Below are 25,247 nucleotides of genomic sequence, written 5' to 3' on the forward strand. Positions count from 1 at the left end.
CCCTATAGTTTTCACAAGAAGGTATTGAAGCCTGTAGGTGTCACAAGAAGGTATTGAACCCTAAAGTTTCCACAATGATGTACTGAACCCTGTAGTTTTCACAGGAAGGTACTGAACCTTATAGTTTTCACAGGAAGGTATTGAACCCTATAGTTTTCACAAGAAGGTATTGAACCCTGTAGTTGTTACAAGAAGGTATTGAACCCTAAAGTTTTCACAAGAAGGTAATGGACCCTATAATTTTCACAAGGAGGGACTAAACCCTATAGTTTTCACAGGAAGGTACTGAACCCTGTATTTTTCACTACTTCTGTAGTGATGACTTCAATCTTGTAGCTACATAACCCTATTCCAGAAGCCTATATGTAAAAGTTCTAGCGCTATACAAAAAGTCTGTGTAGTTTCGACAAGCTCTGGCATAATGTATCAGTTGTGATATGAACACTCCTTACGCAGGTGCTGAAGGGATGTTGCCACAGATGAAAGGAAAGTTGACAAATCTGAATGAAAAGTCATCACGTTTGTCGTAAAGTTTGTTCAATAGTTTTTCTTTACCATCGATTTCTAAGTGTAGGTCAAGATATGAGGCTGACTTAAAAGTGTCTGTAGTATCCTTTATCTCAAGTTCTTAGGGGTAGAAGTATTGAACCCCTTTTGTAGTTTAGAACACTATCTCCAAAGAGACGAGCAAAATCTATCTCAAACTGTCTAGTCCTTGGGTAAAACAAATGTTTCCAATACATCAGGCATTACATGTAAGAATCCACAATCATTTTTTCCAAGGTCGATGGAACTGTTATATTATTAGTCAGATTTCATTGTACTACAGTCAAACTTGACTACAGAGATTTTCTTTTTAAAGATATCCTACATGATTTAAGTTGACAGGCTGTATTCAAAGCTCTTTTGTGGCCCCATAACACTTCATCATACCAAAAAACATTTTCTTTCTTATGGTGTCATACGCAAAATAGTAATACACAAATGTTCAGCGTCATTTTCTCTGAGTAAGGATTAAAATGACTTATAAGATTAATGTAGTACTTTTACGTAAACAAGAAAACACCTACTTGTCTTTGTTTACCAGGAAATAAACCGTTATCATACATTTTTATATGTGTAGAAACACAATGAAAAAAAAACCGTATACGTTTAGAATCCACCAGTAACAACAACTGCAGCAGCAAGTTAAATAATAATAATAATAATAATAATAATAATAATAAAAGTAACAGAGTAAAATGAAAAGAAAACAAAACAAAAAAATGTAGACAAAAAACAACAAAGACTCTATAAAATGATAAAAAGAAAGAGAAAAAAATACATTCACGATCGTCTTGATAAACTTTAATTAGAATGTAAATATATCCCGAGTATTGACCCATGGACATGTGGTATTCACGAGAGTAGAGTATTATCGTCAGTGTTAACCTGTCCAGTAAAACGTTTTGGGATAGAAAATTGTGTCGGATACATCGGGCTGCACATGTATGAACCGCCATTTATAGGATCGACTAAAGTGTCCGATTGTCGTATCAGACGGGTTCTTCTGATATACTCTGATGTCTGTCTTCAGATGAACCTTAGTTGATGGATGTTGTAATCACTGTTTAGTCTTTTTTTATATATTCATATAGAAATATAAGAAATACAAACCCACCTCACCTCCCGGAGTCTGACACGCTAGACATTACATCTCCGGTCAACCCGAAAGGAATGTGATTCAGTGGCCTAACTTGAGGAAACTCGGGAAAATGTCTAGATATGTTATCTACTTGGAATCTAAACTGTACATTAACGAAGCAGAATATCTTTTCAAATTTGCAGTGAAACAATTGAGAGTAATATCTATAAGCTACGCACCCATTTCCTCATTGCACCACCTCGGACCGCCCAAAGTTCAGCCTGCTGACGGTAAACAGAATGATAAAATATATTCTCTGGATGCTGAAGGCAAAAGGTAATAGAAGGAAAGCATCGTACCAATCACTATTTATGTACTTTTTGTACAACCGAGATCATCGTCACTCGGATTTTCACATTTCGCTGAGTCAGCTCAAGTGAGAAAATTTCATATTTTGGAGATATGCAACGAGATAATTAACAATAATATATGTTGCAACATCGGCAGTATATATAATACCAATATATGTATTGGCCGTCCTCCTGAAGTTGTGAAAATCAAGTTTTAGAATGCAATTCCAACCTATTTTGTATTAAATATCACTCTACTTAACCCTGTCTGTTTGATAGCCGAGAAGGAGGATGGAAAAATAAATAATACTAAATAAAAAAAAAAAAAAAAAAAAAAAGACAATTCAGGAAATCAATCGAGACTTAGGAAACACCCATTCTGTATCATGACCACGTAAGACCAAGTTTAAAAAATGCTAAAAAAAACCATAATTTATTTTTAAACTTCTAAAAGTACATAATAATGTACACTTTTATAATAGTTGCCTTGGTGGTTTCGTCTGGTAGTGTATTCGCAGCAAGGGCGGGAGGTCATGGGTTTGACCGAACTATACCAAAAGCTATACATTTGATAGAAACTGTTGCTCAACCAAAATTGTAGGAAATAGGTAAGAAGTTTTCTTGGAGTCTAGATTATAAGTCATTGTCTATTCCAGACACTCAAATCTATCATTAAAACAAATGGTAGACCGGCCTGGTACTTACAAGAATACATTGGCCCGCTGTAGAGTTGTATTCATTGCTTTTTCCTACAGTGCTTTACTAACATGTGTATGATGATTTTCGTGAAATGTAACTATTTCACCAATTACAATCTTCAGAGTCCGTGAAATGAAAGTTAATGTAACTAATCAGAATAAATTAAGTACCTTGAAATGAGACCGTATGTCAGTCATCCCGTAACCATAGTAACGTTCATTTGAGATTTACCTTTCTTAGTACAATTTGACGGAACATCGTGGACACTGTATACATTCTTGTCTAAAGCCCAGGGTCAAATGTTTGTGGTCAATATAATTATAACTCTGAGAGAGGGTGCCACACTAAATTTTCCCTTTTTAAAAATTTTCGTTCAAGTTGTTTCTAAATATTCTTGTTCTTTCACCGTGGTTGTAATTCAAAACTATTCAACTTTATTCCGTAGTACACAAATTTACAGGAATGGAGACTTTTTTTACACCTATTTTATTTTCATTTTCAGACTTTGTGTAGGAAAAGTTATACGTACACAATCTATGTAAATTTAGATTTATTGTTGATTTATAAACACTGTGTATAAGACGTAATATCATTTATTTCATAATCTTTAACAACAACAGTCCTTCAGTAATTTCCCTTCATTACATTCTAAATGAAGACTATCACAAACTGATTATCTGCTGGGCTATCTTCTTTGGAAGCATATAACAATAACAGTCTGAGGTAGAACTCCTCCCCCCACCCCCCCCAAAAAAAAAATATATATATATAAAAAAAAAGATAGAATATAAAAAAAAAAAAAAAAAATAACACCACATGTGCAAGCCTAGGAATCTACATGGTAATGCTGAAGTCTTAATTAATCATTTTGGTTTTCACCTTGTCTTTTGGCAAGGTCAGCGTCAGGAACAACATGAATGACACGCAAAGAGTTGCCTTTGTAGAAAAGAAAAAAATATTACTAAGTTTCGGAGTTCCAAGCTAATTAAATTGTATCTTTGAAATATATGATAATTCATCAAACCAAGAAATGTAAATTAAAAACAATTACGGTCATATGACATATTCTAACTGTTGCCTTTACACAGATATACATTAATATTATCACGAAAAAATATTACATAATCTGTTTCGTTATTTCTATTATTGTGCTATATCAAGGATGTTGACCAATCTTGTTTCTACAGAAACACTTCCTGTAAACAGATCGACATGCGCTTTGAAATCTCAAATCTGTGAATCCGTAAACAAGCGGATTAATTACATTATTTATAAAATAAAGCCTTATACCAATGTCATACATAGTTAAATTGATACCAGAAAGTTTATCTTTAAAGGCAAAGTCGACACCGACAAGCATAGCTAATGCAAAATATGGTGCGTGAACGACGACAAAGAAGACGGTGATTATGATCAAAGTTCTCGTTGTCCTAACTAAATGGACGTGATTTTCAGCACTGCTTTGGTTTGTCTGAAGGTGAAGTTCACTGGTAGATTCTGATATCCTGGTCAAGTTATTCGAAATAATTGACACATTATGTTGCTCAATGTGCTTATTCATTTGTCGTTTACGCATGGTTCGAATGATAGATGTATAAGCGAATACCAAAACAAGAGTTGCTCCAAAGTACATTAACCCAATGAAGGAATACACAGTTAACAGATAGGAGTGTTTATAGTTCTTGTCATCAATGTTACAAGTGGTGAATGTTATATTGTTTATAGTAATTGTGTGTTTCCCATTAGTAAAGATTGCAGGTATCGCCATAATCATCGCTAGAACAGTTGCAACGACTGCAAACTTGCTTGATAGCTCAGTCGAGAGACGCACGTTTGCCAAAGGGAGACAAATCTTGACGTAGCGCTCGATGGCTATCAACAGAATTAGAAATATGGAGGAATACACGACACAATAGGCAAAATATCTGTACGTCTTGCATGAACCCTGACTGTAAAAACCAAACGGTTCCATGAGATATAATATTTCCAGTGGCATATGGCTGACACAAACAATCAGATCGACCATGGCTAACGTTCTTACAAACACTCTATACGTCGAATGTTTGAAAAACTTTGTGAATATGAATAAAACATTGGCATTTCCAAACACCCCTACTACAATTAGAACTCCAATGTAGATTACTGTGGGTAGCTTTGAATGTATCATCTCAGCTCGGATGGCTTTTATTAACTCATCTCTTGTACTATTTTGGTAAGTAGTCTATAATTTGTAAATCATAAATAGAAATATAATTGTTACTGCAGTTAATAATAATAATTATTATAATTTAACTTCACCGACATTCAGAGATTGGTCAACTACAATATTTATAATGTGTATTCTCTTTTTGATAATAAAAAGTACAAATTAAGGTACATAATATATATACGGACAATTGGTATTTAGTAACATGAACATTAAGTATTTAAAAGAAACGACATATCTGAATTTATCATTAAAGCAATATTTCACGAATTTCATAAATGAAATAAGTTAAATAAATAAAGTTTAAATAATTGCATTTATTTAAAACAAAATAATTTTTGTCAACACTATATGGTTCGATGTTTTTGTCAACAGAAGAACAAAACACCAGAAAATCAAACGTGTAAATATCGTTTTGCATTCTCATGTAGTTTGGTTAATTTTTAAAACATCTAATAAAATCGCTACTCACATTAATATATGTCATCTTGTTTCCTAAATTAATATAAAGCATGTATTCAGAACGATGATATGAAACGTTAATATGACGAGAAGCCTTTTTAAAAGAGTTTTTGCCGTTATCTCTAATAACCCTAAAGTACCCTTTTCTAAAAAATATGTTTTCCTACCTGAAGTGGATTGTTATCTGTTCAAAGACGAGTTTCTTAAAAAGATATATTAACAAAAACAGCTGCTGCTGATAAAAGAAACTATTTATTTAGATGGACGATGTTGTCATGCGTTTGTATGATAGTGTTTACAATCAAACAGCATCATCAAAGTTTGAATATATTCCGATATTCCCCTGTTTTCCATGATTTTTGTATGTTTATATGTACGTTACCTGTTTGTTGTGAAAGACAACAACTTAGAAATGAACTATAGTCTGATATAGTGTCATTCAAGAGTAATCAAGGGAACCAAGTTTCTAGCGGAAATCAAACGAATGTAATCCAGGGACAAAGACCAGGCAAGGAAAGCAGGCACACACAACAAAGAACATAAAATAACAAAAACAAAACAAAAACAAAAACAAAAAAAAAAAAATAAAATAATAATAATAATAAAAAATAAAACTTACAAAGTAATAAAATTAAATGAGCAACTTTAAATAAAAACTAGGTGCCTAGATAAGGTGCACCGGTTGGGTAAAGCGTACTCTACTTTTCTAGAAATACCCATTGAGTTGCAAAGTAAAAGGTAGACAAAAGAAGAAAGAAAAACTATGACAAGTTGAACAAATCAGTTTTAAACTGATACCATACTTTTGCCGGGATGTTTGAACACTTTACTATCATTACTGAATATGGAAAACAATTTAAATACTTCGTTTCCTTAAAAAGTCATTGTTTATATTAAGTCTCCATATGTCGAGTAGTTTGTATGGAGTAAGTTGGTGAAAAACATGTTTACCACATTAGAAAAATACGTATAAGAAAAAAATCTTTCCACTTTAAAAGTTAATTAGAGTAATCTTTTACGAAGCTGGTATATTGTGAAAAGGTTAGTAAATGAATTTCATCAACCTTTGGTCTATAAACTTTCTTACCTGTATAACCATGTCGGCATTTGACGAAAAGTTTCACACTGGATAACAAGAATCAAAGCGCATGCTAATTTAGACACTCTCTTCCCCAAAACTGTGTCAAAATTGTTTCTCCAGTTAACCAATATTTTGCTCCATTTCCACAAAAATTCATTGTTTCATGAGTAAATGGACAAAACAAATTTTATATTAAATTAAAATTAAAATTGGTTTTGAATAATAAAGTTGTCGGCCCAATTTCTGATGATATTGAGAACGAAAGGGATGTAAATATTTGTTCCAACTGATATGATTATGTGTATGAGCAACATCATAACCAATAATCTTACTAGAGTTATAATGATGACAACTGCATATCTAAATTGACCTCGTTTCTAAAGAAAATATTCACCACTAATACATGCTACGTCTATTTTGTTGAATAGAAAGTGGCGTACCCCTAGTGTGAAGCCTAAGGTACCAGTAAATAGACGTGGCGGTAACAGCGGATATGTTTAACGCTTGATTCGTGTCTCAAATAAAACAAAAGATTGACAAGACCCGAAACAATCATCTGGTAAACCATGCCATGATCAATACTTTATGTGATTAATCTTTTATAATCTAAAAAAAATTACTAAAATATATACAAATTCATCAACTTTGGTTTTCTTGATGACAGTTAAAAACTGCCTTTGCCTGGGATACCAATCCATAAAAAGTAAACAGACTTTTGTTTTGGTAATTTGCACCAAAGATAGATCTTACTATATTGAATATTTTTCAAAAACATTAATCATCAATATGCTTTATTTGTCTACACAACAGGCAAGAACTGGAAATTTCTGGGCGCTATCGCAGACCATAACTCCAAGGAGGGTCAACATATCATTCTGAATATGCATCATCATAGATCTGTCAAAACTGAACATTTGTTCGGTAAACATATTACATCAATCTGCTATTGTCTTTGTTTGTGACAGACAAAAACTATAGCAATCTCTAAAGGTTACACTTTCACACTAGATTCCTTACAATCAGGCTTTGGAAACAGGGTTATGTTGCTACAGGACTAAAGTCATCTCTTCAGAAGTTTTATGGTCGTCATAATGGATCGTTACGGTGTATCCATCTGCACCATGAGAACCGATTTGTTCAACTTGTCATGATTTTTCTGAGCATCTCTGTGGTCGTTTCTAGAAAAGCAGATTAGCTTTTTTACCGTTGCACCTGGTCCATTCTGCCAATTTTTGGTGGAGTCTGAGTTGTTTATTTATTTTTGTTGCTTTGTATGTATTATTTCTGTTCTTTGTTGTGTTTGTCTGTTCACCATGTCTGGTTTTTGTCGAGATTGCATTCCTTTGATTTCCGCTAAAATCTTTGTTCCCCTGGTTACTCTTGCAGGGACCATTAATAAAATAATGATCAACAAATTTTTCCGAACTGTGCACCAACAATAAATCTTTAAATACTTAACTTTTTTAAAAATTAACATGAATCATTAATCTGCTATTGTTTTCTAAAAATGGAAAAATGGAAAAATGAAAAAAAATGACACTTTTATGGATTGTAAATCTAAGAATGGACCACAGATTTTTCCGATATTTGCACTATTGATGAATCTTCTTTTTGTTGTTGTTCTTACACTAAGAATTGTCAAGCCAGCTGCTGTTCTATTTAGGTAATTACATTAAAGTAAAAACCATACAGAGGCAAAAGTTCTAAGTCGATAATGCAACCAATTTGACATTATTTCAGGGTAGTTAGATCTCATCTAGGCAAAGAGAAGTCTCAGGTTTCTTAAAAATGTTACGGTTTCAAAGATATAAGTCAAATTATATGGTAAGACCCCTATGCTCTATATTTAGTAACGATGACAATGTTTTTCGGACCATAGGGAATGAGCTGTAAGGCCAGGGGAGATAAAAACTCAAGGGCAATATTTCCAACAAAGAGTCATCCAACAAAAATGACCTACGTGAGACTATTTTATGACTTATCAGAAGAATCATTTCATCAATTGAAAGGTTTTTTTTTTTTTTTTTTTTTTTTTTTTATCTAATACAGTTTTCAAGATATTGGCCGAAAATTGTAAAAGGTCTCAGTCATGCATTAATTTTCTGATAGAAATCTATACTTTGGACATGAAGAAAATTGATTTTCCCCAAATAAAAAGAAGGAGGCCACAAAGATCGGAAAGAAAAATAGTTTCGTATGCACTCATCAAAGCTACTTCTTCAGAGGAATACTTTTATGTTTAAATGTTGAATTTGAAAAAAAGTTTGTCATGTTATAGTATTGTGATTAAATGGAAGTGTTTTTCTATCTTTTATTTTTTAAAGATATTGACAGAAAGCTGGAAAAAGTAAAACAAAGTAGTCTTTCAATGCTAATTACTCTAAAAAATAGATGATTTTGCCTTTAGTAGAGCTCTTCAAACTGAAGAAGGAAACTCACAATTACATGTAGTTTCCAATATTTCTTTCAGTTTGTGAGATACATGTAGAAATTGATGACTTGACCCCTGAGGTCTGAAAAAAGAAACAGCGGATATGTTCAACGCTTGATCTATATAACCGAAACACATTTTAAAGAAGACAACCTACACAGCCAAATGTGCCACATAATAATAATAATAATACTAATAATAATAATAATGTCATACTGATAATCATATGATGGTCGATTCGGATGATAAATCATGTGATATCTAACATATTATAGTCATATGATAATCTATTGATTCTCGTATGTTTATTTTGGCTTAACAACATATGACAATGATATGTTTGTGAAAAAAAAACATATGAATATCATATGATATTCATGCTAATATCATCTGTAAAGCAAACCATATGATTATCATATGGTGCCTGATTTATATTATTCTGATGTGTGGCACATTTGCCTGTGTAAGGATAATGTTGACTACGTTTGGTAATAATCCACTGAGTGATACACGGCCAAGTGTGTCACATATGATAATCACATGGTGCTCGATTCATATGATAATCATATGGTAATCATGTGATAGTCATATGATTATCATATGATAATATGACCTTGAAAACATGAGAATCATATGTTTGTTAAATACATGTGATTACCATATGTTATCTGAAACATATGATTATCATATGGTGCTCGATTTATATGATAATCATATGATGCAAACCATATGATTTGCATGTGTAGCACATTTGCCTGTGTAAAAGAGGACAAGATTTCTAAAGAAAAGTACCGACGGACGCCAAGTGATGACAAAAGCTCACATGACTTTTAAAGCCAGGTGATATTTTAAATACACATATAAAATAATCTGAATATTTAACCTGTACCTTGGCTTTGCCTGTGTCTAGTAATGTTCTTAAACTTCATAATTAATTGGATGCGCATACCGAACCGCATGGAATTTGTCTATTCAACAGATTGAATATACAGTTATACAAGATTGGTTCTGTTAAAAGTTTTTGCCTGCATTATTCTGCTAAGAATAAAAAAAGTCCAATTTTATGCTTGCCGAAACTACGCAGACTTTTTGTATCGCTCTAGAACTCTAACAAATAGGCTTCTGGAACAGGGTTATGTTGCTACAAAATTGAAGTCATCACTATACCTGGTCCGTGCTCCCAGTTTTGGGTGGAGTCCGAGTTGCTCATTTACTTTTGTTACTTTGTATGTATGATTTAGTTACTTTGTGTTCTCTGTTGTGTTTGTCTGTTTTCCATGTCTGGTCTTTGTCCCTGGATTGCATTCTTTTGATTACCGCTATAACCTTGGTTCCCTTGATTACTCTTTCATAAATCAGGATATATTTTGATGAAGAGCGCCCATGCCCTTAAACAATTTTCTCAGTTAAAAAAATAGTTTACCCTTGTTATGTTATTTTTATGATCAGTGTTTCCCATAGAGAGTAGATGAATCCAAAACACATATTCAGAAAAGTTTTTTTTCTAATAAACAGATGGCACCAAAAAAAAATAAATATTATAGAAAAACAATACAAAAATCTTTATTTATTCCTCGGCTCTGTTATCTTTACTGTCATCTGCACCATGGAAACTGATTTGTTCAACGTGTCATAGTTTTACTTTCTCTTTTGTCTATACCGGACTTGATTTCTTATGAGCAACTCGATTGGTGTTTCTGGAAAAGCATAGAACGCTTACCCTACCGGTGTACCTCAGTCTAATTAAAATTAGACCTTGCGTTTTATTTTATTTTTTTTTATATGAAACAAATAAAAATTGGAGGGGCTAGTTTTAATTAGATTGGGTGCACATGGTCCATGCTCCCAGTTGCTCCGAGTTGCTCGTTTACTTTTGTCACATTTCATGTATTATTTTGTTGTCCGGCCAGTTCTCCAGGCAGAAATAAACCACATCAAATTGTTAGTTTCTAATATTTATTGCAGTTATATGGAAGAACAAAAAGACCCTGCAATAACAATACATAAATTCATAAGACTTGGGTAAAGAAAGATAACCCTGATAGCATAGATAAATTCCATCAGTCAATTAATTAAAATAATATAGTTATAATATTATACCTTCTATAGGCAATATGATAGTTCTCATATAATGCGTTTCCTTAGAAAAATGTATTTCTCTGTTGCGCATGAATCTCATGTACAATATTCCACATCTATATATGTCTTAAACACAATGACTTACTTAATGTTCTTTGTTGTGTTTGTCTGTTTTCCATGTCTGGTCTTTGTCCCTGGATTACATTCTGTTGATTTCCGCTGACGCCGCCATTTGCATTTTCGACTCAGTGTACGCTTCGTGATTAGATTGATAAAATCAGAACCAAACCAAGGCTTCCCCGCCGGCGTTTGAGGCTTGAGAGCTCGCGGAACGATTAAAAAGCCACGCGTCTAGTAAAAGAAAATGTTGACTTACCTTCATTTTTACTGGAAATCATCAAGGCTGTTATTCCGGTCAGTTATATTGGCAGGTTCTGTTGTATTCTTTTTCGTTAGGGATAAGGGAGTTGGTAATTAATTCTATTTTATTGTTTTCAGGGTTGAAGACGTCTTTTACAAGATCTAGAAATTTTAGAAATGGGTCTTCGAAGTCTTACAAATCTATTTTTCTAAGACAGTACCGCGAAAATAGCTATCGTGGAGGATTTTTTGAGTACCGTAGAATGGTTAGGATTTTTTCAAGGCACGCAAAGTAGATTCAATGGTATTTGTATGAGCATTTCTTGGGCTCACGTTCGATGCCACTAAATACCCATACACCATCAACCTTTCTTCCTCTGTGGTATTTACGTTTTCCAAATTAGCTTTCGTCTATTTCCACTGTCTTTCCTGGACCACCAATTACGTCGTCACTTCTTTTTTCTAATATTTCAATGTTCGGGCGTAAGTATACCAAACAACAATTGAACGTTGGCAAATTTCAATTTCGTGAATCACAAATTCTTGATTACACTTGTAAACCCAGAAATAAGTTATGTAAACAATTTGTTTCAGTGTCAAGTTGTGATTTTCGAACCAAGATCTAAGACGTAAAGATATTTTCTTGTTACACTTTTTATTTGAACACCTCCAAATGTAGTCGGCTGTATGAACTATCTTTTCTTAACCAGAAAATGTCCACCCGTACAGAAATTACCAATGCAACGGCTCAGATTCAGCAACAATCCTAATCCTATTAACCAATCAATTAGATTTTCTATTGACTCACACTTTTTCGACAAATTCTTCAACTTTAATTGTAAAATCAGCTGTTTCTAATGTGGTTTTATCTATATTCAACGGATATTTTTGGAACCGGAAATGACGTTTGGGGTAAAACCTAATCACATGACATGCCTACCTTAGCGATGAAAAAGGGGACAAATTGAGGCGTAAAACACTTATCTAAGCTTAGATATCGCAGATTTAATTTAAAAAATGTTTATTTAAAGCATTTTTGAAATACACTTTGACCCAAGGATTGCGATTTTGGGGTTATTTTTGCTCCAAATATCTCCTTTTTATTTTTTCTTCTTTTTTGCGCACCCTTCCCCTAAATACAGGAATATACCGTATTTTCTCGTACTTTTTATGAGGACCGCTAAAGTAAATTCGTACCGATTCTTTAACTTAAAAACACATTTTCAATGTATATTCGTTATGCAATATCTGTCTTTGGAAGAATTTGAATGTTCCTGCCTTAGTTTCCTTATTCACAAAAGGTACAGTTTTTGTCAAAATTCCTTAACACAACTTTTTGGCATCTCAGTTTGTTTGTGCATAATTAAAATACGATATCATGATTGATTTTAACACTGTCAAAACAATGTTTTGACACGTAAGTTACTGCATGACATGAAAAGAAATCTGTAAAGCGTATACACAGAAAATGAACAGGTATAACTTATACTTTTGTCTTTCTTGAAAACAGGGAACAAAGAGGTGTAATAAAATATATAATGTTCCCCGTTTGTTGTGTCTCACCTGGAGTTTCACAAGGGTCTGTGCTAGGTCATCTTTTATATGTCATTTCTATCAACAGGAACCGATTGCCCCATGTGGAGATAACATTGTTTCCATAAAAATGAGGGTAATATAATACAAGATGTTGCAGTTTTTCTTTTCTGATTGTCAAATGTTCAATGGGTCTGTAAGTTATGACAAAGGATTTTTTTTCTAGAAAGATGTTTCCAGGAGAAAAAGAAGATGGACTAAAAGATACTGTTCAATCAACACTTGAATGTTTAGAGCCTTATAATACCATTGTAGTTACAATGCCTGAGGGTAAGAAGATTGATCATTCAAAATGTGCAGAGGTAAAATATGAGGTCTATCAAATCTCTTCTGAGATTTTTTTGTTTTAGACCATTTGATAAAAACAAATTGACTTTTAAGTCCGCCAGTATGAACAACCTCAGACAGCAAAAACGAAAAGTGAATTTGTTCTTGGGTTGAGGACTCAAAATCGAGGCAGGAGAAATAGGGTGATTACTACAGTGACAAATCACACCAAAGATTACAACGAGGTTCCAAAGAGGGGAAAGTTAGCTATGGGTGCCTTGTCAAATTTTGCTCGGAACTTCAACAGTGGTTCCTCAATATCGACATCACCCTCTCAATTACCTCCTGAATTAATTTTCACATCATCTGATGGAATGACAATCAGAGTTTACGTTGGGAATTTTTAGAATCTAAAAGTTGAATGTATTTTCAATGCAGCTAATGAAAGTCATGGTGGTGGTGGTGTTGCAGATGTCATTTCTAGAACCCCCCCCCCCCCCCGTATATGGATTCCAAGATGAAAGTGACGACTACTTTCGGAATCATGGTTCATGAGAAATGTTACAGAGTGCTGTACTACTTCAGCTGGAAATCTGAATACAAAGGCGTTGTGCATGCAGTAGGGCCAAGATATTACGCTTACCCGAATGACAGTCGTAGGTGTGCAGATGATTTGAAAATATAAAAAAAACTATACAGAACTGTTTTCATGAAGTCAACTTTATGGACAAAGACCCTGGTATAAATAAACTGTCATATATAACATGACCTAAAGGTGCAATGTGATTAATATCAGTCACTTGATTTAAAATAATCATGTGCCAATTTTTAACATGTAGGTCTCATTTTCAATTTTTGAAGGGTTATTTCATTATAACCAGATGTGACGCTAAGTTTGAAGAAAATAATCATACATTTTTCGATACGGAATCGAAAAGGGGCAATCAGTCGTTCTTTGAACAAAATGAAAATAAAAATGATATAAATTCCGAAAAAGGTAAATTTTTTTCAGCCCGTCCCAATTGCGAAAACGAGAACTGAAACTTTTCAATTTTATTGTTTTAATGTGCTTTCTTTGAAGGGATACACATTAAAATGCAAGGTTTCCGTCGATACCAGTCATCAATACTGTAAGCTATTAAACATCCAGCAGATAGAAATAAATATAATTTTAGTACGGACTTGGTCGTTCTTAATTTTACATGCTTTCGAAGAATTCTTTCATTCACGAATGGTTAGTGGACACAGGTTATGGACGGGTATTTATTATAAAACATCAACTTTTGTAGGTGTTTTTTTTTATTTATTTCAAGTCATTTTTACTTTGGAAAATATATGCTCACCACCTAAGAACTTTTGCTAATGACATTTAACGACTAAATAGAACCAATTGGATGGGTTTTGTTTTATGAAATATTTATTATGCTATGTAGATAACAGAACAAATTTCGAAATGTCTAGATTTGGAACTATTAGAAGGATTGTGTATCTACAAAAAAAATAAGGCATAGTATCCCCTTGATATAAAAAAGTTACATCAAGTTAATGTAAAATAATAGCAAAAAATAAACCACCTGAGAATGAATCACCTGAAATTCACTTTATATGGTCCACCAATTTACACAGTTTAAACCATATATTGTATATTGGTGGCTAATGTCTTTTTATTGACCACCATGTCTATGCGAAGAGAATTTATCTTTAATACATAGGGAACATCTCAAAACATTAGACGTAGTTCATCGTCGCCCTCTCTGCAGAATTAATAAAATTATAAAAGCAAACGTCACGCAATTTTTGTATATAATTTTAGATAAAATGAATGCGACTTTATTATATCTAGAGGAAGCTATACCTTCAAATTTATCTATATATAAATATTAGTCTGTAGTCGGACGGAAATTAGTGGTGTAATTGAGACCATATTTGTCGAAATGTAATGATGAACCTTAATGCAGTTGCACTATATCGTTATTATTATTTGTCAGAGTAATCAAGGGAACCAAGATTCTAGTGGAAATCAAAAGAAAGTAATCCAGGGGCAAAGACCAAACTTGAAAAATAGACAAACACAACAAATAAAATAAAGCAACTAAAATAATACATACAAAGTAACAAAAGTAAATGACTCCACTAAAAACTGCGAGCATGGACCAGGTGCACCGGTAGGGTAGGCGTCCTCTGCTTTTCTAGAAACACCCGCCCAGTTGCTCATAACACGTCGTCTGGGGCAGACGAAAGAGGAAAGGAAACATTGAATAAATTGTGACCGTGACTGGAAAAATGGGGCCAGATGAGGTTTTTGTGAATTTTGAAATAAGTCCATTTTTGTTTTGTATATTTATTGAATAAGATTTCCTGAAAATATTTTATTCCAACTCTATGTAGTTTCTGAGATATTAGCCATTTCGTAATGATGACTTGTACAACAAATTCAATAAAATGCCTTTTATTTTCTTTGTAAGTTTGACAATTTGTTTTGTGAACTATACTGTAGTTCAAGATGTTTTCTTTATATGGTCTTTGTAATCAGGTCTCCAACTAGTATATCTGTTATTTTAATACCTGTAAGCATGTATTCATCCATGGTAACTTGAATGGAAAAGTGTATTTTGTTGTTGCTATAGCAACATGATACCTGAATTCAGGATTGTACATTGTCAACATGCTGAAGTAGTTTGAGTTTAGTATCATATTATTCTATCACTTAAATGTAGCTTATTTATCAGCAATTTCAACAATTGTACTAAATAAATAACACATTTAATTCTTCTTTACATTCTGTATTCAATAATTTACAAAGTACTGTAAATTTGGTTTAGTACTTTCTTAATCCAAAAGTGCCTATTTACATGACACTATAGGCTTGAGTTTTAATTGCTGACTGTTCTCCTGAGTGAAGTCTACTTCTTTTTTTGGCACAAAAGGCTTAGGGTAAAATTGATCTTTGCAATCATCTGAATAGACAAATTCGCGTATGTTTTCATAAAGGTACCACCGCCTAGCTGTATCCAGTCCTGCACCTAATAGTATCGCAGGCATTGTATTGGACCGTGGAAGAACTTGTTTGTTTCAAAACAAATTTAATGTTACATTTTCAGATGATATTTTTTTATGTTTTTCAATGGTTTGAACATTTTTTGAAGATAAGATTTCCAGTCATAAAATACAACTGGTTTGGTTGGATCATCTATCAGCTGTGGAATGTTGTGTCCATTCTTGCTTGAGATTTTTGAACAGTGTCTGCTATCTGTACAACAAATGGGCATACTGTTAAGTAAACAACACAACACAGTAATGTCATGTTCAAATATGTTACAAACAGAATAACACTAACAGCATTCTAAAGTAAGACATAAAATATTACAGTGAGTCTGATCTGTAGTTATCAATACATGCATTTCTAGAATTACAGCAGATAGAAAATATCAGGCAGTAGAAAAATGGGAAAATATCTACATGTACATGATGTATCAGAGAGACTTTACATTCTATATCGGAAAAAATGTTGCAATTTATGTGATGTACAGGTACATGTATAAACAATCATTTTTTAAGCTAATTGTAATTGAAGTAAAAAAAATAATTGATTTTTTGTATTCATTACTACATTCATATAAAGACTTGAGACATCATCTGCAGTTGAATTTCTCCATTTTACCTTCCAAACATCAACGTACCAATCTGGATCAGATTTTGTGTGCCCAACTATTATCATAGAGTATTGTAAATTAGTGTACAAACCTGTAGAGTAAATTCAAACTATGTGTACATGTATATTTTGGTATGTCACACTAGTTGCTCGGCTTACAACATAGCAAATTCCATATTGATATTGGAAGAAATAAGGCAAAGTATGAAGTGATTTCCATAAGTAACACTCAGATTATTGACAAGTAAGACCTGGAAAGGGTATTAATACATTGTTCATTACATTTATTCTTAAGATTTATAACAAGACGTCTTAAATACAGACATTCATTTTTTGGGACAAATTATGAATTAAATTAGGAAAAACATGCACTTAGATGGTTACTAATTAATGTCATTCATTATACATGTACATGTACCCTTATTTGAATAATGTGTTGGGGTTAACTAACAGGTTAACAGACAGACAGACAGACAGACTGAAGAGTAACTTGCATTATTTCTTAGTAAGTACCTATTATAACTCTCCACAACCCATACCATAAGACAATGTTGTTTTTATTCTGACCCTGCCAATTGTCAAAGTGAAGTTTTCATCAGTCTCTCCATATCCATACCACTGAAAAAAATGGTGGACCATGCTGATCACACTATTTGCTCCTTTTCCAGGGTTTTGGGCTTCACCAATTAGGTAAAATGTCTGTTTACCTGAGAAGATCATATGTAATCATGAACATTTCATTTAAATGTATAATTATAAATGAATTGCAAAGTACATGTACAAAGTATACTTGAAGATAATATCATGTCTAAAGCACTATTTCTGTTGTTGCACTTAACAAACAATTGCAAATATAATGTATATAAACAATTTGAATCTATTGGTCCGACTTACATGGCATGGTGAGGGTAGTGGACTTGCTGGGCATAATCCCATGAGTAGTGCAATTCCTTTTGTAATGAATTAGGCTGACTCCCTAAAAAATATAAATTTTGAAGCATGTAAATATATTTGTGAATGCATACATGGGTAGTACCCAGTACATGCAATTAGTTCTAGAAATGCATGATATACATGTACATGTATTTTATATCAAATTTTACTCACATTCTGTACATATTGGAAGCATCTACAAAAAATGAACTAACAAATGTAAATGTAAGAAGTGCATGTACAAAATTATTATAAAAAGACTCCTTTAATTCTGTCGGCTTATCTGGCATTGTTGTCGATAGAAATCTCTCTGTTTTTTGGCCAACGATGCACGGTCATTGTAATTTTGTAGGACATTTTCTATTTCTTCTTCTGATAAGTTACCACTTCAGGGAATTCTCTCAACAAAGTCTTGACATTTTTTACATATATCTGTACAAGGTTTGGCTAATACAATATGTGGACATAAATCATGCCAGGTTCTTTGAAATGTACGTAAGTTGATACTTCTGTATTTCATATCCTTTGCTACAGTTTCATAGATGTAATGTATATCAGCAGTTGTTTTGTCTGATGGTAATTATAAAACATTAGACTGTTTAAAATTAGGCAGTCGACCTAGTAAAGGGAGAGCATTGTCCATGGCATATTTGCACAAGAAATTCTTAATTCTTTCTCTGTCATTATAGTCAAGTGAATTTTTATTTGGTTTACCAACTAATCCATGAACCCTTGCTGATAATCCATCCTTATCCAGTGATTGTGCAATAGCTTGCAACTTTTTCTTCCAATGCCATGTATGAAACAAAATGTAGTCCGACATACCCTATTGCCATTGAAGAAAAATTCCTGATATGGACGCTGTCTTTCTTTGGTTTACTGTTTTTTGCTTCTGTATGGGAACCAGTTCGTCCATGAGAAAAATGTTCAACTTTAATAACAATATCCAACTCCTCCCTAGACAACTCTCTACATTGTTCACGAAATTCTATGGCACTTTCAAAGTCAATAAACTTACTGCAGGGCTTACCATAATTAAACTCTTTACACCCACAAGTTTCATTTTGAAATTGGTTCTGGGTAATATATTGTCACTATTTGAAGGTTCTACAAAAACATTATTGTCTTCGTCAGATTCATAGTTACCTGTAGAGTCATTAATATCAAACTCGCTATCTCCTTCGATAATTTCACCGACTTCTTCATTTACCGCAAAATAAAGTTCGTCTACCTCGTGCAATTCGTCCAGAAATTCTTCATTATATTCTTCTGAAGTTTGCGATGGTAATGTGGTGTACGAAAAACTACTTTCTTGACTCATTACATCTTATTTTCATAAAGTAAACAACAGATAGAAATCGCCGGATTTTCCCGCCTTTTCAATATTCAGGACGTAGAGGGGGATAATTAAGGACGAACGTACACTAAGCGGTAAAAGCTGAATGATCAAAATAACTGACTTGTGATTTTCTTTCATGATGTTTTAATAAGACAGCAATTGACTACACTGCTATAGAGTAACTTTAAAACAGATGCCCGAATATGTGTCATGACCTTGCGACGTCATATCTCAATTACAAATTTGCCGCATCTGGCCACTTTTTGTCAGACGTCGGCACAATTAGTTTTCAATGGTGCAGATGTATACACCGTGACGATCCCGGATGACGACCATAAAACTTCTGTAGTGATGACTCCAGTCTTGTGACAACGTAACCCCGTTCCAGAAGCCTAATTGTTAGAAGTCTAGGGCGATAAAAAGTCCGCGTATTTACGGCAAGATCTGGCATAACCCTATGACTTTTGATATGAAAACTCCATACGCAGGCGCTGATGGGATGTTGCCACAGATGAAGGGAAAGTTGACAATTCTGAATGAAAGTCATCACGTTTGTCGTAAAGTTTTGTCAATAGTTTCCTTTACCTTCGATCTGTAAGTGTGAGTCAAAATATGAGGCTGAAGATGTTTTACGTTGCTGAATGTTTTGTTTTTGTTTCTCATCGTTCTTTAAAGGATGAAAATGTTTTTATCTGTGTGTTTTAATCATATCATATTTTTCGTTGACAAAATACCCTTTTTGTGTAAACTGTTTATTCTTTATTACACTGACATTTATTTCAAGGAGGTATTTTTAACTTTTCAACAATTAACATAGTGACCTGATTTGCGGACGTTTTCGCTTTGAAACCGCGATAAGGAGAGTGGAATTTGTGGTTATTTAAAATTTCAACTTATCATAAGCAGTAGGTTTGTATGTGGCATTACTATCAAAGCCCAATTCTTTAATAAGGCAATTGAGGTAATGTGCTTTAAACAAATAAAATTTTGTTTGAAACTTTGTCCGGAGGGACGATAACATATTTTTCATGTAGTGAAAAAGCATCCAATTGCATCACGATCATTGAAAACGGACTTGGATCTTTTATGGACACATTTCTTGAGCTTGGTGTTTCATTTTTATTCTTTATGAGGAACTGAAGAAATTCATTCTCGTAAGAATATAAAAACAAATCGGGTAGTAGACGAGCACTGTTAGTGCCCATTAGAATGCCAACTTGTTGAAAATATTTCCTCCAAATGTGACAAATATTTTTTTCAATGAAGAAATCAAGCATATCGCAAAAAAGGAGACGATATTGAATTCACAGTGTTTTGATCCGGGAGATTTTGCTTTGCAAAATTGCTCAGCTCTGATTTGACTTTCTCGGTAAATACTTTTGATCTGGTGGAGGTAAGAAGTCGGTAATTATTCGGGCGTTTTACCATACTATCAATGCAAATGTTTGATTTAGAATTGTTGCTTTTTGTTACTCATAGTGTTTATGAGTTTGCTCAATTCAAGGATGTTTTCTTTAAGATCAAATGTATGTTTTGAAGTTCGAAAAGTAAACATTTGGTTTTGCTAGGTTTAAAGCACATTATCCAAGTATTGCTAACAAACACTCTTTTACATATCGACTTGCAAGAAAATAGTGATTTAAAATAATAGGTGAAGAAGGTTTATTAAGAAATGTGTTGATTAAGTTATAGACACCATAAAGGCCTTTGAAAAAATGTCATGATACATCGGTCCATAGATTACAATCATCCTTAGGCCATCATTACAGACTTTTGACAAATAACGACCGTCCTTACACGCACATTAATAAATTGTACAGTATGTAATCTTTATGTTGAATTTTATGTGTAAAAGGAGGGATTTTGAACGTGTTGAAAGCAAAATAGTAAGTGTATTATTATATTGTTATCTGCATAGTTTCAATCTCTGCAAAATTTCGTTTTTAGTGGCTGTCTTCATAACAACTCAAATCTACAGGGGATTGTTTTCTTTGCAACCCCTAGATACATTGATTTGGATACCAACACTGGGTCTGTTCTTATTTTTCCTATGGCTGAAAGTCAATGTAAAATTTCAACATTTATTAAAACGTTTAAAGTATCTATGAATAAAAAACAACTTCAAAGATGTCTGTATATAAGAACTGCCAAAAGTTATGTTTGAAAAAGCATTTGTAAAGTAAAATAGGCAAGATCTGTTAAGACCATAGTCCGAAAAGACTAATGCATGTAGTTAAGCGGTTCCAGTGAAAAGGCAAAGTATCACAGATGAAGTTAACATAACCTTAAAATTCAATAACTAAGATCATCTAAATAAGATCATACAATTTTTTTAACTTCAAAGTTACCATCAATGCTATATGATATAACAATCAAAACATTTGTGAACATTAAAAATCTAACATACTGTCCATTAAAATCGATTTCACAATTTTAATGTCCATAGTTATCACAAATATTGTTCATAAGGATAGTACACAATCACATAGTCAGATAATTCTGCTATAGACCTTCACCGCTACATATGCATGACATTAAATAGTGAAGTAGCTGTCTATATACCCATTTCGGGAGTTAATTATGGCTATAAGTATTATTATATATTAAATGTTATGTGTTGAGCATTACTTTTCCTTCATTTTCGCATCTAATTCACTAATGTGAGTTTGTTTTGTCTACAAACCTTTTAGATATATATAAATGTTGTATTTATGCAATCACATCTGTATGAAACCTTGACTGATGTTAAGTCAATGTAACAGTCCTAAAAAAACATTAACATGATTAAAATGAGACTAGAAAAATATCCATCAAATAAGACTTCCAATTTAACTTTAAGCATTACTTTTAAAAACTTTGACAACGTGAACAAGTTGTGGCTAGCAAATTAATTTTATAAGCTCACACGTGAAAAAGAAATTTTGAAATGTACCTCTAATAAAGAGGAGTACAGGGGCGGATCCAGGGTTTGAGTTTAGGGGGCGTTAATTGAATTAAATGCCGTGCAAATCAAGGCAAAACATATTATGGGGTGAAACTTGTGGTGAAAAAATTCTTTTCTTGCGGATTTAAGGAGGGGGGGTACGCGCCTACGAGAAAGTGTGTGTGATGAACCATCGTTATCATAGCAAGTTTGATGTAAAAGGAATAACAAAAAAAAAGAGACGTCCATAGCGAATATATAAAACAATAAGTACATTCAGGTCTCACTAACCACTTCTAACGTTTCCATTACTTTACATGTTAAAAAAGTAATTTGTCAAGTCTCACTGTGAATTCCCAGGACAAATGACATCTTGAAGTTGCATACCGTTGCGAAGCTTAGGAAATAAGGCTTCCAAAATCATTATGCTAATGGTACGATGATTGTAGAAATTCTTCACAAAATTTACTTGAATAAATAATACAGAAAAAACACATTTTTACCTGTTCTGCTAACTGACAGCATGGAGGCAAAATAACACTTTTTAAATGATAACTTCATTAATCATTTTAAAAAATATAATCATGTGTTATTCCCTCAATTCTCAACATTTTACAAGAATAGACATTCAAAATATTTCACTAGGATTGTGTATAGTTTTATTTTTAAAAGCCAAATATGTTTTTTTTATTAGAATCATAGACAAATCACATTGTATATTTGTATTATGAGCCGTTCAAAATATTTCATTGGTGATATTGTTAACATAGACGACGAATTTCACATAAACCATATTGTCAACATTATTTTGTTAAACGTTAACTGATTAAGGACATAATCTTTTCTAGAAAACGAGTAATCAAGGGAACTGAGGTTATAGCGGTAATAAAAAAAATGCAATTCAGGGACAAAGACCAGACATGGAAAACAGACATACACAACAGCGGAAATTGAGATTAAAGGATCTAACTGGACGATATTCTTTCTTTCGGATCAGATCAGCTATAAATACTGTATATTTGGAAATGATTTGGAATGATTTCTATACAAGGTATGAAGAATTTCTACCAAGAACTTTATATTTGAAGCTAGGAATTTGGAGAAAAAAAACAACGATGTATAATGTTTTTAAGTCGGGGTTTCAACTGAGTATGAGAAATAGAGGTATACAGTGTTGAAAGGTCATAGGTTTTAATGCTATTATATTCTGATAATACATTTGAACTGATTGTCTCCAAAAGATCTTTCGAATTTTTCAGGATCCACATTGAATTGATACCACTATGGGAGTAACAAGTGTTGTGATAGGATTGCAGACCCTCTTTTACAGTTGTGAGTATAGAAGTTAAAAGTTTAGAACGAGGTTTGGTGGTACATTTTGCATATCCAGCCATGTAACGTTGTATGTATGGATTCTTGTGGAGTTTAGGAATCCAGTACATAGATGGTAAATCACAATCATCGTCCTTGGTAGAGAGAAATACATGGTATAATACCTAATGCACGGTAGTTAATTAAACTCACCATGTTAACTATTTAGAATCTTGGTAAGTAAGTCTAAAAGTTTATTTTTTTTTATAAACCAGCAAAGTGATTGCTGATTTTTCCATGCCCAATATTCTGCGTAAATCAAAGCACGGATCTCTGAACGTAAAGAACAAGTTGGTTGCTAGAAACTGACAACTTCCTGCAAATAACGGATGCACTTATGTTTCTATTTAAAAATATAAAAAAAGTTCTTTTTACTGAAATCTAATGTATAGGAAGCTGAAAAAAGAAACAAAGGTGAAAGAGCAACAATCAAGTCAGTCATTATCTAAATTTTAAAAAATCTGATTTTATCAAGTCACTGATATTGGTTCAACAAGCTTTAGTGCGAATGGATATGTAAGTCACTTGTTTTGATGTTCAATGATAAGGCATTAATGTGCGTTTTCTGCATAGCGGTTGTAATGTGCTGTCATTAGGAAAAAATTCTCAATCGCAAAATGCTGTTTTCTTGTTGTGAAAAACGACCGTACCAAATTGGTCCGATTATAACACCGCTTATAGTACTTTAAACGAAAGGTTTTGTGGTTTCTAATGTTAAAAATAGCAGAGAGATATACATTGTTTAAACGCAATAAGACAGTAAAGTCATTGTTATCAAGTAACATTGTGATGTCATGACAAACTCGAAAGAAGAGGACAGGTATGGTACACTGATAAAATGTTAAAACGTGAATTGTGTGGTAGATGAAACTCAAGACAGGGCGCAACAGCCATTTCAGAATTTCATTTTGAAATTAATAAAAGGTTCGATACAGGACGATACTTTTTCAGCACATATTTATCCCAGCCGTGCTTTAAAAAATGTACAATATCCTCTTCCATGAAGTCCTAAACGAAAGTGTATTTGTAATCCACAAAATGAAGTAATAGGCTTACTGTGTGGGAGCAGTACCTCAATTCAACGTTGCGTTTCGCCTTTGTCTTTGTTTAGATCAAAATGGGTCATTAGTGGAAACTTACATGTTGTTAAATTTTTACATGAATTCAATTTGATCAATTCGAACTTCATTACATCAAAACACCCCAATAAAAGGTCTGATAAATAATTTGTACTTTGTTCAATTCATGAATTGGGTATATTTCAATTACATACTCATGACGGAAGTTAGTTTACAGTTTCTAAAAGTCTAATGCACCTTTCGTATTCGTAAAGGTTTTGCCGTTCCAATCGTAACTATACACAAAACGATTATACATGAACGGTACCTGTCTACATGCAATCAAGAAGAAATTTGCTTTCTTTATACATAACAATTTAAATTTCAAATTATTGATGAAAGTATAATAAAATGTGAAATATTAAGTTTTGTTCCCAAAATTTGTGAGTAGTTGAACAAACCTGCAAGCGTTATGAGAACGACGACTAGCCCTTTTCGAAAGTCATAGCCCCACAAAATATTGTAAATCTATACAAAGGCTTTGTTATGTAATAGCGTACAAACTGCATGTATTCCTTAGCGTACATCTATAGCATCAGCAGATTTTGCAAATAGAAAAGAACAGTAGTATAGGATAGGCGTTTGTTTTCTTTTCCTTCGTATATTCCATTAAAAACCTAATCTCACACCGCTGAGAATGCAAGAATAGAAATCTCATACGGGTGAGTTTTTAAGTTCTTTGACGAGGCTCTATCACAATTTTCTGATCTGCGTTTTTCTGTTGTTTATAGTATTCTAATTTGGACCAACGTACACATT

The 25,247-nt window shown here is 33.0% G+C and overlaps 1 protein-coding gene and 2 pseudogenes across 1 annotated transcript; all 3 read right to left on the reverse strand.

Annotated features, from left to right (window-relative positions):
* Positions 1 to 3,491: 3,491 nt before the first annotated feature.
* On the reverse strand, positions 3,492 to 4,888 carry LOC148600756 (cysteinyl leukotriene receptor 1-like). The gene has a single exon (XM_088555783.1). It carries the CDS (start codon positions 4,838 to 4,840, stop codon positions 3,830 to 3,832), a length of 1,011 nt encoding a protein of 336 aa, XP_088411909.1. The 5' UTR covers positions 4,841 to 4,888; the 3' UTR covers positions 3,492 to 3,829.
* A 6,459-nt stretch (positions 4,889 to 11,347) lies between these two features.
* On the reverse strand, positions 11,348 to 12,942 carry LOC148600757 (uncharacterized; annotated as a pseudogene).
* A 3,299-nt stretch (positions 12,943 to 16,241) lies between these two features.
* Positions 16,242 to 19,058, reverse strand: LOC148600758 (uncharacterized; annotated as a pseudogene).
* Between the last annotated feature and the right edge of the window lie 6,189 nt (positions 19,059 to 25,247).

The sequence above is a fragment of the Perna viridis genome, chromosome 12, assembly GCF_037379345.1.
Source record: "Perna viridis isolate PV_CMFRI_1.1 ecotype Kerala chromosome 12, ASM3737934v1, whole genome shotgun sequence".
Classification (NCBI taxonomy): domain Eukaryota; kingdom Metazoa; phylum Mollusca; class Bivalvia; order Mytilida; family Mytilidae; genus Perna; species Perna viridis.

Coding starts and splice junctions, on each gene's coding strand:
- LOC148600756 (XM_088555783.1), bottom strand. CDS start 4,840: ATGATACATTCAAAGCTACCCACAGTAATCTACATTGGAGTTCTAATT.